General features: G+C 45.6%; 1 protein-coding gene and 1 non-coding gene across 5 annotated transcripts in view; both read right to left on the bottom strand.

Annotated features, from left to right (window-relative positions):
* Positions 1-13,501, bottom strand: part of NCAPD2 (non-SMC condensin I complex subunit D2) — a 38,390-nt gene that overhangs the window by 14,841 nt on the left and 10,048 nt on the right. For 2 of the 4 annotated variants that reach the window (XM_001161664.8, XM_016922834.4), the window contains exons 3-10: positions 7,624-7,699; positions 7,283-7,341; positions 6,606-6,787; positions 6,164-6,306; positions 3,026-3,153; positions 2,831-2,954; positions 2,498-2,645; positions 85-282 (exon numbers count right to left, since the gene is read on the bottom strand). In XM_001161664.8, coding sequence (XP_001161664.1) covers positions 85-282; positions 2,498-2,645; positions 2,831-2,954; positions 3,026-3,153; positions 6,164-6,306; positions 6,606-6,787; positions 7,283-7,341; positions 7,624-7,699 — 1,058 coding nt within the window. The remainder of the gene's footprint in view (positions 1-84; positions 283-2,497; positions 2,646-2,830; positions 2,955-3,025; positions 3,154-6,163; positions 6,307-6,605; positions 6,788-7,282; positions 7,342-7,623; positions 7,700-13,501) is intronic. The other 2 variants (XM_016922835.4, XM_063786250.1) reach the window with 1 other exon arrangement.
* LOC112205183 (small nucleolar RNA U85) lies at positions 6,865-7,194 on the bottom strand. Its single transcript, XR_002939027.1, has one exon. It is a non-coding gene; the product is annotated as a small nucleolar RNA U85 (small nucleolar RNA).

Below are 13,501 nucleotides of genomic sequence, written 5' to 3'. Positions count from 1 at the left end.
GATATTTATCTTCAACACTGGATTCCTCTTTACACTGGTATATGGAGAGGTACCATATGTTTTTGCCACATAGGAGTTGGTTACCTTCTGCTGGACAATTCGGGTGAAGAGCTGCAAAACACGGCTCCGCACAAAGGAGTTGACATCATGGCCATGGGCTTGTAAAGTATCCAAGAACTGGTCTCTGGTGTCTCGGGCTGCTGCTTCCAGTTGATCGCCACTGAGAACCTGCAGCACCATCTCCGCCATGGCTGCCAGCACAGCATTACGCATCATGTAATTCTGAGAGAGAGAAGCATAGAGGGGTCAAACCTTTAGTCAAGGCGAAGCTTGCTTGTGCTTGGCCATAACTTTTTCCATTAACTGCCTAGGTATTCACTCCCAAGGTCACAGGAGAAAGCTGAATCCCAAAGAGGACTTGTTGCTCAGAGAATGCTAGAACAAGGGCCAAAACCAATTTTTCCTCATAGGGCTCACACAGGAAAGCATGGTAGTAGCTGAATAAAAAAATCACATCCACTCACCAACACACATTTGAAAAGCATTTATTAACTACCCTTCAGCTGAGGTCTCAAAGCCTTTGTTATTGTGGTTGTTTGTTTGTTTGTTTTTGAGACGGAGTCTCGCTCTGTTGCCCAGGCTGGAGTGCTGTGGTGCCATCTCGGCTCACTGCAACCTCTGACTCCCGGGTTCAAGTAATTCTCCTGCCTCAGCCTCCCAAGTAGCTGGGATTACAGGCATGAGCCACCACACCCAGCTAATTTTTGTATTTTTAGTAGAGACGGGGTTTCACCAAGTTGGCCAGGGTGGTCTCAATCTCCTGACGTCATATTCTGCCTGCCTCAGCCTCCCAAAGTGCTGGGATTACATGGGTGAGCCACAGCTCCTGGCTGGTTTTTTTTGTTTGTTTGTTTTTTGAGACGTTGTCTTGCTCTGTTGCCCAGGCTGGAGTGCAGTGGAGCAATCTCGGCTCACTGCAACCTCTGCCTCCCAGGTTCAAGTGATTCTCCTGCCTCAGCCTCCCAAGCAGCTGGGATTACAGGTGCCCGCCACCACACCCAGCTAATTTTTGTATTTTTAGTAGAGACAGGATTTCACCATATTGGCCAGGCTGGTCTCAAACTCCTGACCTCGTGATCCACCCTCCTCGGCCTCCCAAAGTGCTGAGATTATAGGCGTGAGCCACTGCGCCCGTCTGTGTGGTTTTTTTTGGTTTTTTTTTTGAGACAGAGTCTCGTTTTGTCACCCAGGTTGGAGTGCAGTGGTGTGATCTCGGCTCACTGTAACCTCCATTTCCCAGGTTCAAGCAACCCTCCCACTTCAGCCTCCCAAGTAGCTAGGATTACAGGCGCGCGCCACCACACCCAGCTAATTTTTTTTTGTATTTTTAGTAGAGATGGGATTTCACCATGTTGGCCAGGCTAGTCTTAAACTCTTGACCTCAAGTGATCCGCCTACCTCAGCCTCCCAAAGTGCTGGGATTACAGGCGTGAGCCACCACACCTGGCCTCAAAGTCTTTAATCCTTACTAATAAATATCCCCTCCTTTCCCTCCCACTCTCCTTCAGATGCTTTACTGACAGAAAATGAGACAGAAACATGGAAATCAGCCTTAAGAGTGCCAGCAAGTCCAATACATAATCTAGTGGAGAGCAGGGTTAAGGTTTTGCCAGGCTAAGAACCAGAGAATGGGTCTTGCACAAAAAGTTAAAGTAAATGAGATGAACAAGTGGACTGTCTTTGTCCTTGACATTCACCTAGGAGTGCCTAACATCAGTATGGGAATCAGCCAGGTTAGCATTCAGGCATAAAAGAGAATTGAGAGAGATGACATGGGTTGATTTGAGAAAGTTCATTGTTTGAGGAAGCAAGGCAAGCCAGCTGGTGGGAAGACGCTTTATCCTGAGGAATAGATGGGACTCAGAATCAAAGCTGAAGGCTAAGCATGGTAGCGCCTGCAATCCCAGCACTTTGGGAGGCTGAGGCAGGAGGGTTGCTTGAGACCAGGAGTTTGAGACTAGCCTGGGCAATATGGCAAGACCCCACCTCTACAAAAACTAAAAAAATTAGCCAGGCATGGTAGTATGTGCCTGAAGTCCCAGCTACTTGGGAGGCTGAGGTGGGAGGACTGCTTGAGCCCAGGAGATCGAGGCTGCAATGAGCTATGATCGTGCTCCAGCATGGGTGACAGAGCCAGATCCTACCTCCAAGAAAAAAAAAAAATCAAAGCTGAGTTGCTCTTACTAGACTTAAGCTGCAGAAATGTCATCTCCCTTACCAGAACTGGATAAAAGCAATGTGAATTGAAAGATTAACAGATTAATAAAGAGCTCCTTATTCAACAAACTTGACCTGCTTCTCTACAGAAAGGAAATGTCACAATGATAAATCTAGACAACTTGTCAAAGCTACTTTCTTGTTCTGTTAAGAAACAGCCTTTCAACACTGGACTTAAAATCCCCAGAAAAAGCTCAGTGACTCCTAGTGGACCACCTACTTCTCCATCCAGGTGATCTAGCAAAATGCACATGCTGGACATCAGGATAGCTGGGACACGTTCTGCTAGTTCTGTCAGGAATGCTGCAAAGCCCTTTGTCCCTGAAGGGTCTCGACTCAGCTCTTGGGGACACTTTTGTCCAATCTCTCTACACAGGGAAGAAAACACAGCCATAGCAACATAGATCAATTATTCAGTTCCCAGTAAGGGAAGGTAAGACAGGTATCTAATATCTGAAGGAATCTACTGTTGCACAGATAATGTATTTCCAATCTTTCTTTATTCCCTCCCCAAGGAAAATAAGCATGAGAAACTTCGAGAAGGAAGAGTCACCTTACAATCTCTCCCACTATGCTCTTCATTCCATAGTCAGTTGCCCATAGACTCACGGCTGCAACCAGTACAGGTGCCAGGTGTTCAAAGTGCTGCAGCATCTGGATGATCTTCACTGTAGCACCTGTGGAAGCATTAAACATGAGAAATTATGGGCAATACAAAAAAGGCAGGGCAAAGCGACTGGTAACTTACTGAGCATATGGTTATAACGGGTCAAGGCTACACCAAGCAGGTGTGTTATGGCTTCCCGAGTGGGGCGGTTCTTCTGGTGATTAATGGTGGGATTCTCCAGAAGGCGGTAGCAACAGCCAGTAACCAAACTGAGAAAGGAAGAGTTTGAGATGATGAAAGCAGCTGTCTGGATCCAATTGTATCAGAGCCCTGCCTCATTCATTCTATCCCTACTGCTCCCAAAGTCAGGGTTTTCTTTATTCTAGCCATTACTTTCTATAACAAGTTGCTTTGCTTTGCTGACCCCAGTTAGGTACTCCTTCCTTCAAGATTACCAACTTTCAACCAGTTGTGATGCTGACAAAGAACCTAAATATATCATAAAAATATGACAGAGTTGGCCGGGTGTGGTGGCTCATGCCTGTAATCCCAGCACTTTCGGAGGCCGAGGCAGGTGGCTCACGAGGTCAGGCATTCAAGACCAGCTTGGCCAACATAGTGAAACCCTGTCTCTACTAAAAATACAAAAAATTAGCTGGGTGTGGTGGTGGGCGCCTGTAATCCCAGCTACTTGGGAGGCTGAGGCAGGAGAATCCCTTGAACCTGGGAGGTGGAGGTTGCAGTGAGCTGATATCATGCCACTGCACTCCAGGCCAGGTGACATTGCGAGACTCCATCGCAGAAAAAAAAAAAAAAAAAAGACAAAGTCACCAATGACTTCTCATTCCTAAATATAACGACTGATTCAATCTGCATCTCAAGTGGTCTTTCACAGCTGCATGTGATACAGTTAATCACTCACTTTCTCCTTGAAATATATGCTTTATCTCGCTTCCAGGACACAAGAACAAGACTCCTTTCTCAGTTTCTTTGGCTAGTTCCTCCTCAGACTCTTTTTTTTGAGACAGGGTCTGCCTCTGTTGCCCAGGCTGGAGTGCAGTGGTGCAATCACGGCTCACTGCATCCTTGACCTCCTCATAGCTCAGGTGATGCTCCCACCTCAGCCTCCACCATGCCCAGCTAATTTTTCTATTTTTTGTAGAGACACAGTTTCACTATGTTGCCCAGGCTGATCTCAAACTCCTGGGCTCAAGTGATCCTCCTGCCTCAGCCTCCCAAAGTGCTAGGATTATAGGCGTGAGCCATGCACCCAGCATCCTCACTCTTAATGCTGGAGTGCCCTAGGGTACCAGTCCTTGGATTCCTGCTCTCTTTTAGCTACACTTACTGATTTGGTGATTTCATTCAGTCTCACGGCTCTGAATACTATTATATTCCCAAATGTGTTATCTCTAGCTCAGACCTCTCTCCTGAACTCCAGATCTATATATTCAACGTCCGAATCTGACTTTACGTGGCTAATAAACACCTCAAACTTTGTATGTCCAAAACAGAACATCTGATCTTCCTCCCAAAACACCTATTCACAGCCTTCTCCCTGTCTCAGTTACCATTAACTCTAGTTTTCCAAATGCTCAGACCAAAACCCGGGAGAGTCATCCTTGACTGAACTCTCCCTCGCACCTCACACCCAGTCTGTTAGCAAATCCTGTGAGCTCTACCTTAAGGAAAAAGTACAGAATCCAACTACTTCTCCCCATCTCCACTGCCACGCCTTGGTCTAAGAGACCATCATCTCTTGCTTGAGTTATTGGAACAGCCTCTTAACTGGTCTCTTGCTTCCCCTTTCCCTCCATAGTCGATTTCAATACAACAGCTAGGATGGCCCTGTTGAAGTACAAGTCAGATCACCTCACCTCCCTGCTTGTGGCTCCCCAGTGGCTCCACTTCATTCTGAGGAAATGCCAAAGTCACCATGATGGCTCACAAGAACCTGCGGTCTGGCTCCCCACTGCTCCCATGGCCTCACGGCCTAACCCTCGTACCTGCTCTCAGCTGTCAGCTCTCTGGCCTCCTTGCTATTGCTCGTACGTGCTGGACATGCTCCCTCCTCAAGGTCTTTGCATATGCTATTCCTTTTCCCTGCCCTTGCTATTCCTCCACATATTCTCATAGCTCTCAGTCACCTCCTCTGGGTCTTTGCTCAAATGTCACCATCTCAAAGAAGTCTTACTAGAGTAGCTTGTCTGTCTGTTTGTCTGTCTGTCTATCTATCTATCTTTTTTTTTTTTTTTTTTTTTGGAGATGGAGTCTTGCTCTGTTGCCCAGGCTGGAGTGCAGTGGTGCGATCTCAGGTCACTGCAAGCTCCACCTCCCGGGTTCACGCCATTCTCCTGCCTCAGCCTCCTGAGTAGCTGGGACTAGAGGCGCCCGCCACCATGCCCGGCTAATTTTTTTTTGTATTTTTAGTAGAGACGGGGTTTCACCGTGGTCTCGATCTCCTGACCTCGTGATCCACCTGCCTCAGCCTCCCAAAGTGCTGGGATTATAGGCGTGAGCCACTGCGCCCGGCCCTATCTATTTTTTTTGAGACGGGATTTTGCTCTTGTCGCCCAGGATGGAGTGCAATGGTGCGATCTCAGCTCATTGCAACCTCCCTCTCCCAGGTTCAAGTGATTCTCCTGCCTCAGCCTCCCAAGTAGCTGGCATTACAGGCACACACCACCACGCACAGCTAATTTTCATATTTTTTAAGTAGAGACAAGGTTTCACCATGTTGGCCAGGCCGGTCTTGAACTCCTGACCTCAGGTGATCCACTCGCCTCGGCCTCCCAGAGTGCTGGGATTATAGGCGTGAGCCACCGCACCAGGCCTAGAGTAGCTGATTTAAAATCACAACCTTCTTCCATCAAACTTATTTTACTTATTTTAAAAATAGACTTCTGGCTGGGCGTGGTGGCTCACACCTGTAATCCCAGCACTTTGGGAGGCCAAGGCAGGGAGATCACCTGAGGTTAGGAGTTCAAGACCAGCCTGGCCAACATGGCAAAACCCGTCTCTATTAAAAATACAAAAATCAGCTTGTGGTGGCGGGCACCTGTAATCCCAGCTACTCGGGAGGCTGAGGCAGGAAAATCGCTTGAACCCAGGAGGTAGAGGCTGCAGTGAGCCGAGATTGAACCACTGCGCTCCAGCCTGGGCGACAAGAGTGAAGCTCTGTCCCCCCACAAAAAAAAAAAAAAAAAAAAAAAGGCATATCTATCAACAGAGCCTCACTCTCACAGCTCAGTATTATCTGTAGCCATCCTCCCTACCCACCTGACAAATTCTTCTTCAATTATTGAGTGGTTCCACAGGTGACGGATGTCCAACTGAAGTAGCTGTGTTAAAAGCTGAAGAATTGGTTGCCTCTCTTCTTCCCAGTCAAAGCCATGGGCTGCCTTGGTCCGAGCTTTCTTACCCTAAAAAGGATCATGTATACATTGAGGAAAAAATAAGGGAAAAAAGTGGGTCAAGATCTGTCAGTCTGAGTGCCCAAACAATCTAGTACCAAGACAACATAGAAGGTAATATGGAAGAAATATTACAAGTTCCACAGCGCTACTTGTCCAGGAAGAAAACGTGTGACACTTTTGAGTTCTTTCTCCTAAACTCTCAATGAGGACAGAAAGGATTTGTGGATCATTGGATTCCCTTCTTTTCCATCTATTCCCCTATCTCCCCAGACCCCATATAACGTGAGCCCAAAACTCCAAATTACCTTCCCACCAAGGTCCAGGTCCACAAGGTTTGTCTGGCTGGCCATGGTCTCAAAGGATTCCAGGAGACGTATCAGAGCATAACAGTTCATTTTGAGGGCATTTAGATGGGCGTTTCTATCTGATCCACTCAAAGTTGCATCATCCAGGATAGCTGGAAGCTCCTGGGAGTGGCGGGATACCACTGTGAGGGGCAGAATCTTGGAGTCAGTTTCACTCACTTCTTTCATATACCCCAACTTCAAAACACCCAGCACTTGCAGCCATCAGATTACCAAAGATCTGTGTTTCATCTCTCAGTGGCCATAACACAAGCTAAGTCCTTTAGGACCCTTGGCCCTGATACCCTGAACATGCCCTGTTCCTACTCTCTCACTCCAGTTACCACAATTTCTCTCCAGCAACTGGAAGAATCACCCCTATTAAAAAGAGGTAGCTCAAAAGTAGGAAAAAGTTCTTGTTGGTCTGCCCTTACAGTGAACACATATAACTCTGTATCGCCCACCAAGATTACAGACCTTTAACAGGCCAAAGGTCCCTGGGCTTAGCCAAACCAACTGAATCACAACAGCCTTGATATCATCATGTGGCTGACAAAATGTAGGAAAAACAAACAAACAAACAAACAAACAAACGATAACAAACACCTTCCATCCCCTACCCCCTGACCCATAAACACCTTTTATCAGGAATTCCAGAGTATCTTCTTTGAGGCCAGGATCTATACTTCGAAAGTGACTATGAGGGAAAGAAAGTGTGGGGGTGAGACAGGAAGGAGCCTGCAGAGCCCTTTCTAACAGATCAGATCTAACCCGTGGAATCTAATGTTTAAAAATACACGTGAAATTGTTCAACTGAATAAATACGGTGGCAAGCTGGGTACATGCTCATCAGTAGAGATATCAATATCCAGAGGCATTTATCAGTGAACCTATAACTTGGAATTTCAGGACTAACATGCACAGTTAGGACAAACAGTCACCAGTTCTTTTTAAAGTACCAGTTGGGTGTTTCACTTACTGCAAAATGCTGTAGATAGTATCAAAGTGCTGCAGCATAGCCAGGGGCCCCTGAGCTCGAAAGGCAGCCTGAAAAGCTATGAAGATGGAAAAAACAAATCAATTTGGAGGGAAGAGAAACCTTTTCAGTAAATTCTATCCATGGCAGAAAACTAGGTTTATTGCTTTTATTGGTAGAATCACAAAAAAGAGACAAACAGTTCACTTCAATGTAACCTATAATGACGATGAGAGCTGGGCATGGTGGCTCACGCCTGTAATCCCAGCACTTTGGGAGGCTGAGACGGGTGGATTACCTGCGGTCAGAAGTTGAGACCAGCCTGGCCAACATCGTGAGACCCCACCTCTACTAAAAATACAAAAAATTGGCTGGGTGTGGTAGCAGGCGCCTGTAATCCCAGCTACTAGGGAGGCTGAGGCAGGAGAATTGCTTGAACCCAGGAGGTGGAGCTTGCAGTGAGCCAAGATCGTGCCATTGCACTCCAGCCTGGGCAACAAGAGCAAAACTCCGTCTCATCTCAAAAAAAAATAAAATAAAATAATGATGATGATATCTTATATTTGTGTTACAATTAAAGCCTTGTTTGAGCTTCACCACACCTGAGCAAAAGCAGACAGTACCACGCCTACTTTACACCTTAGAGTAGTTATATGACTTGTCCAACTTACAGTAGTTAGGAGGGAACACAAACTCAGGATCTTTAAAAAAAAAAAAAAGTTTATCCTATTTGTGTCCTTTTTCTGCTTCAGGATCCCACAATGCACTTAGTTGTCAGATCTCCTTCCTCTCCTCCAGTCTTTATCTTTCATCATCTTGACACTTCTTTGAAGAGTACTTGTCACTTATTTTGTACAATGTCCCTCAATTTGGGTTGGCCTGTTTTCTCGCGATTATATTGAAGTTATGTATTTTCGTAAGATTACAGCAGAAGGGAGGGTTGGTCCTCAGGCATCGTATCAAGAGGTGCGTGAAGTGAATGTCTTATTACTGCTGATGTTAACTTTGATCACTTCGTAGTGTCTGCCACATTTCTCCACTGTAACATTATTATTTTCCCCTTTGCAACCAGTATTTTTGTGGGAAGATACTTTCAGACTACGTAAATATCCTGTTTCACATCACATTTTTGCCCACTAATTGAAGCATCCATGAATAATTCTTGCCTGCCACAATTACTGCTGTGGTGTTTACTAAATGGTGATTTTCTAACTCTATTATTCCTTCTACGTTTACTAATGGGAATGCTATTGTAACGATTAGCTGTCCCTTTCCCTTTATTTAGTTATTCACTTATTTATAGCAGAATGGACTTAGGGATATTTGTCTTATTCTGTGCTTTAATCCATTACTATTACTATTTATTTTCCTGCTCAAATTGTCCCATACTTGGTCTCTGCGATCTCCTTCAACTTGGCCTGTGTCCTTTGAACATGCTTCCATTTTTTTGTTTTTTTCAAGATAGGGTCTTGCTTTGTTGCCCAGGCCAGAATGCAGTGCTGCAAACATAGCTTACTGTAGCCTCGACCTCCTGGGCTCAGGCGATCCTACTGCCTACTCCCTACTGCCTCAGCCTCCCACGGAGCTGGGACTACAGGTGCGTGCCACCACGCCTGGCTAATTTTTTTTATTTTTAGTAGAGATGGGGTTGCACCATGTTAGCCAGGATGGTCTTGATCTCATGATCCACCTGCCTCGGCCTCCCAAAGTTCTGGGATTACAGGCGTGAGCCACTGCGCCCAGCCCAGCTAATTTTTTTTTCTGTTAATTTTTTGTAGCGACAGGGTCTCACTTTGGTGCCCAGGCTGGTCTCGAACTCCTGGGCTCAACTGATCTGCTGCCTCAGCCTCCTGTGGGATATGATGAGGTTTCTCTTCAAATAGCCTGATCAATCCTTTATTCTTTAATTCATAGTACTCCCCCACAACCTTTTTTCCTTTTTCTCTTTTTTTCCTTTCTGCCTTTGTTACATGCCTGGACACGCCACAGTACCAGGCTTATCAGTACCAGCTCACATTCCTTTCCTTATTTGGAAAGAAGACTAGCTTTCCTTTATTACTATTTCTTTATTTTCTTTATTACTATTTCTTACTATTACTTTCTTACTATTTCTTACTATTACTACTCCTTCCCTTATTTGGAAAGAAGACTAGCTCTCTAGATCATTGCAGACACCCCTTCACCATTTCCCCTCTCTCCCTCATGTGCCCACCTTATCTAAAGAAAGTTCAGATGTTTAGCCAATTGGGCTAATTGTGCAACCCGACCCTGGCAAATGGGAAAAGGGTACAGGGGCAGGACTTGTGTCAGGAATAAAGGCTCTCGTGCCCCTTTGTTCAGGCGTGCTTTCACGGCAACTGGCCAAGGAGAGGCACCCCTCTGCAGAGAAGTAAAATTGCTTTCCTAAGAATCCTTTGTTTGAATGTTCATTTTCCTTAGGATTTTGAGTGCTATTCCCAACACTCCCAAAGTACTCCGATTAAAGGCATGGGCCACTGCACCCAGCCTCCCTTCACTTTTGTTCCCTGACTGTCTCGTATCATGAGATGGGCTGGGCTCAAGCCTGTAATCCCAGCACTTTGGGAGGTGGAGGCAGTAGAATCGCTTGGGCCCAGGAGTTCAAGATCTGCCTGGGCAACATGGTGAGGCTCCATCTCAAAAATAAATAAATAAAATAAAAGATGTTCTGGGCTTATCTTGTATTTTCCCTGGCCCAGTCCTGTAATCAACCATTCTTGGTGGAATCCTGGCTATTATGGAATAATGGTATGTAGAAGCCAAACTCTAGGCACTACTTGCACTCATTTCTATTACAGTATTACTGCCTTTAGGCCCTCTCACTGGAGAAAAGTAGGGCACATATGTATGTCTACAATTAATCTTCGAACAATACGATTTGAATTGTGTAGGTCCACTTATATGCTAATTTTTTTCAGTAAATATACTGGAATTTTTTCTTTCTTTCTTTTGAGACAAAGTCTCACTCTGTCTCCCAGGCTGGAGTGCAATGGCACAATCACAGCTTACTGCAGCCTCAAATTCCGGGGCTCAAGCAATCCGGCTGCCTCAGCCTCCTGAGTAGCTAGAACAACAGGTGCGCTCTACCATATCTGGCTAATTTTTTTTTTTAAAGCTACGTATGTCATGAACGCATAAAATTTATGTAGATCCTAGTCTATTTTATCATTTACTACCATAAAATATATATGTCTTTTTTTTTTTTTTTTTGAGACGGAGTCTCTCTCTGTCGCCCAGGCTGGAGTGCAGTGGCACGATCTCGGCTCACTGCAAGCTCCGCCTCCCGGGTTCACGCCATTCTCCTGCCTCAGCCTCCCGAGTAGCTGGGACTACAGGCGCCCGCCACCATGCCCGGCTAATTTTTTGTACTTTTTTAGTAGAGACGGGGTTTCATGGTGTTAGCCAGGATGGTCTCGATCTCCTGACCTCGTGATCCGCCCACCTCGGCCTCCTAAAATGCTGGGATTACAGGGGTTGAGCCACCGTGCCTGGCCAAATATATATGTCTATTATAAAGTTAAAACTTATCAAAACTTGATGCAGGCTGGATGTGATAGTTCACACTTGTAACCCCACCACTTTGAGAGGCTGAGGCAGGAGGATCACTTGAGGTCAGGAGCTCAAGACCAGCTTGGGCAACATGGCAAGACCCCATCTCCACAAAAAATAAAAAATTAGCTGAGCACAGTGGGGTGCACCTGTAGTCCTAGCTGTTCTGGAGGCTGAGGCGGGAGGATTGCTTGAGCCTAGGAAGCTGAGGCTGCAGTGAGCTGTGATCACACTACTGCACTCCAGGCTGGGTGACAGAGTGAGACCCTATGTAAAAAAAAAAAACCAAAAAACCTCACACACAAACACAGATGGTACATGACATCATTCACAGCCCAAGAGAAACGGAAATAAATATAAAGATGCAATATTATTTGTTTTTGTTTTTTTGAGACAGGTTCTTGCTCTGTCACCCAGGCTAGAGTGTAGTGATACAATCTCAGCTCACTGCAACTTCTGCCTCCCAGGTTCCAGCGATCCTCCCACCTCAGTCGCCCTGGGAGCTGGGACTACAGACGCATGCCACCACATCCGGCTAATTTTTATATTTACCACACCCGGCTAATTTTTATATTTTTAGTAGAGACAGGGTTTTACCGTGTTGGCCAGGCTGATCTTGAACTCCTGATTTCAGGTGATCCACCTGCCTAGGCCTCCCAAAGTGCTAGAATTACAGGCGCGAGCCACCACACCTGGCCTAAAGATGCAGTATTAAATCATAACTGCATAACATTCACTTCAGTACACACTGTACTACTGTGATAATTTCATAGCCGCCTCTTGTCGATACTATGGTGAGCTCAAATGTTGCAAGTATCTGCTTAAAAACTCTGTGATGTTAATCATCTTCCAGTGAGCAGTTCATCTCTCCAGTAAACTGCATATGGCAGACCGGGCACGCTGGCTCACACCTGTAATCCCAGTGCTTTGGAGACCGAGGCGGGTGAATCACTTGAGGTCAGGAGCTCGAGACCAGCCTGACCAACATGGGGAAACCCTGTCTCTACTAAAGATACAAAATTAGCCAGGCATGGTGGTGCATGCCTGTAATCCCAGCTACTTGGGAGGCTTAGGCAGGAGAAATCGCTTGAACCCGGGGAGGCGGAGGTTCCAGTGAATCGAGATCATGCCACTGCACTCCAGCCTGGGCAACAAGAGTGAAACTCTGTCTCAAAAAAAAAAATTGCATATGGCAGCAAGAAGTGATCTCCTGTGGTTCCTCAGGTATTTTTCATTTGTCTAAAGCAGTATCATAAACCTTACATAACACCATGGGACCCATAATGAAGTGCCACTAGTGATGCTGGAAGTGTTCCCAAGAAGCAGAAAAGAGTCATGACATTACAAGAAAAGTCAAATTGCTTCATATGGTACCATGGATGGAGGTCTGCAGCTGTGGTTGCCTGCCATTTTACATGATTCATCATGTAAACTTATGGTATCGATAAATACAGCACAATACTGAACATGTATTTTCCTTATGATTTTCTTAATAACATTTCCTCTAGCTTGACTGCAAAAATATAGTAAATAATATACATAACATAAAAAATATATGTATTAAGGCTCGACGCGGTGGCTCACACCTATAATCCCAGCACTTTGGGAGGCCGAGGTGGACAGATCACTTGAGGTCAGGAGATTGAGACCAGCCTGGCCAACATGGTGAAACCCCATCTCTACTAAAAATACAAAATTAGCCAGGTGCAATATTGCATGCCTGTAGTCTCAGCTACTTGGGAGGCTAAGGCCGGAAAATCACTTGAACCCAGCAGGTGGAGGTTGCAGTGAGCCGAGATCGCGCCACCACACTCCATCCTGGGCCACAGAGCAAGACTCTGTCAAAAACAAAACAAAACAAAACAAAACAAAATAAAAAAACTGTTATGTTACTTGTAAGGCTTCTGGTCAACAGTAGGCTATAAGTGTTTAAGTTTTGGGGCAGTCAAAACTTACATATGCAGATTTTTGACTGCACAGGGGTTGTCATCCCTAACCCCCACGTTGTTCAAGGATCAATGGTATATATATATATATATATATGTCAAAACTGAATGAGATAGTCCATGCAAACCAGTCAGAACAACACTTAGCACGCTGTATGGTTTGAATGTGCCCCTCATAATTCATGTGTTGGAAATATAATCCCCAACATGACAGTGTTGGAAGGTGGAGTCTAATGGGAGGTGTTTAGGTTATGAGGGCTCCACCCTCACAAATATATATACATATTTTTGAGACGGAGTCTCGCTCTGTCGCCCAGGCTGGAGTGCAGTGGCATGACGTTAGCTCACTGCAACCTCCGCCTCCTGGG

Source organism: Pan troglodytes, chromosome 10 (assembly GCF_028858775.2).
Source record: "Pan troglodytes isolate AG18354 chromosome 10, NHGRI_mPanTro3-v2.0_pri, whole genome shotgun sequence".
Lineage (NCBI taxonomy): Eukaryota > Metazoa > Chordata > Mammalia > Primates > Hominidae > Pan > Pan troglodytes.
This window is presented reverse-complemented; position numbering and strand designations above follow the sequence as displayed.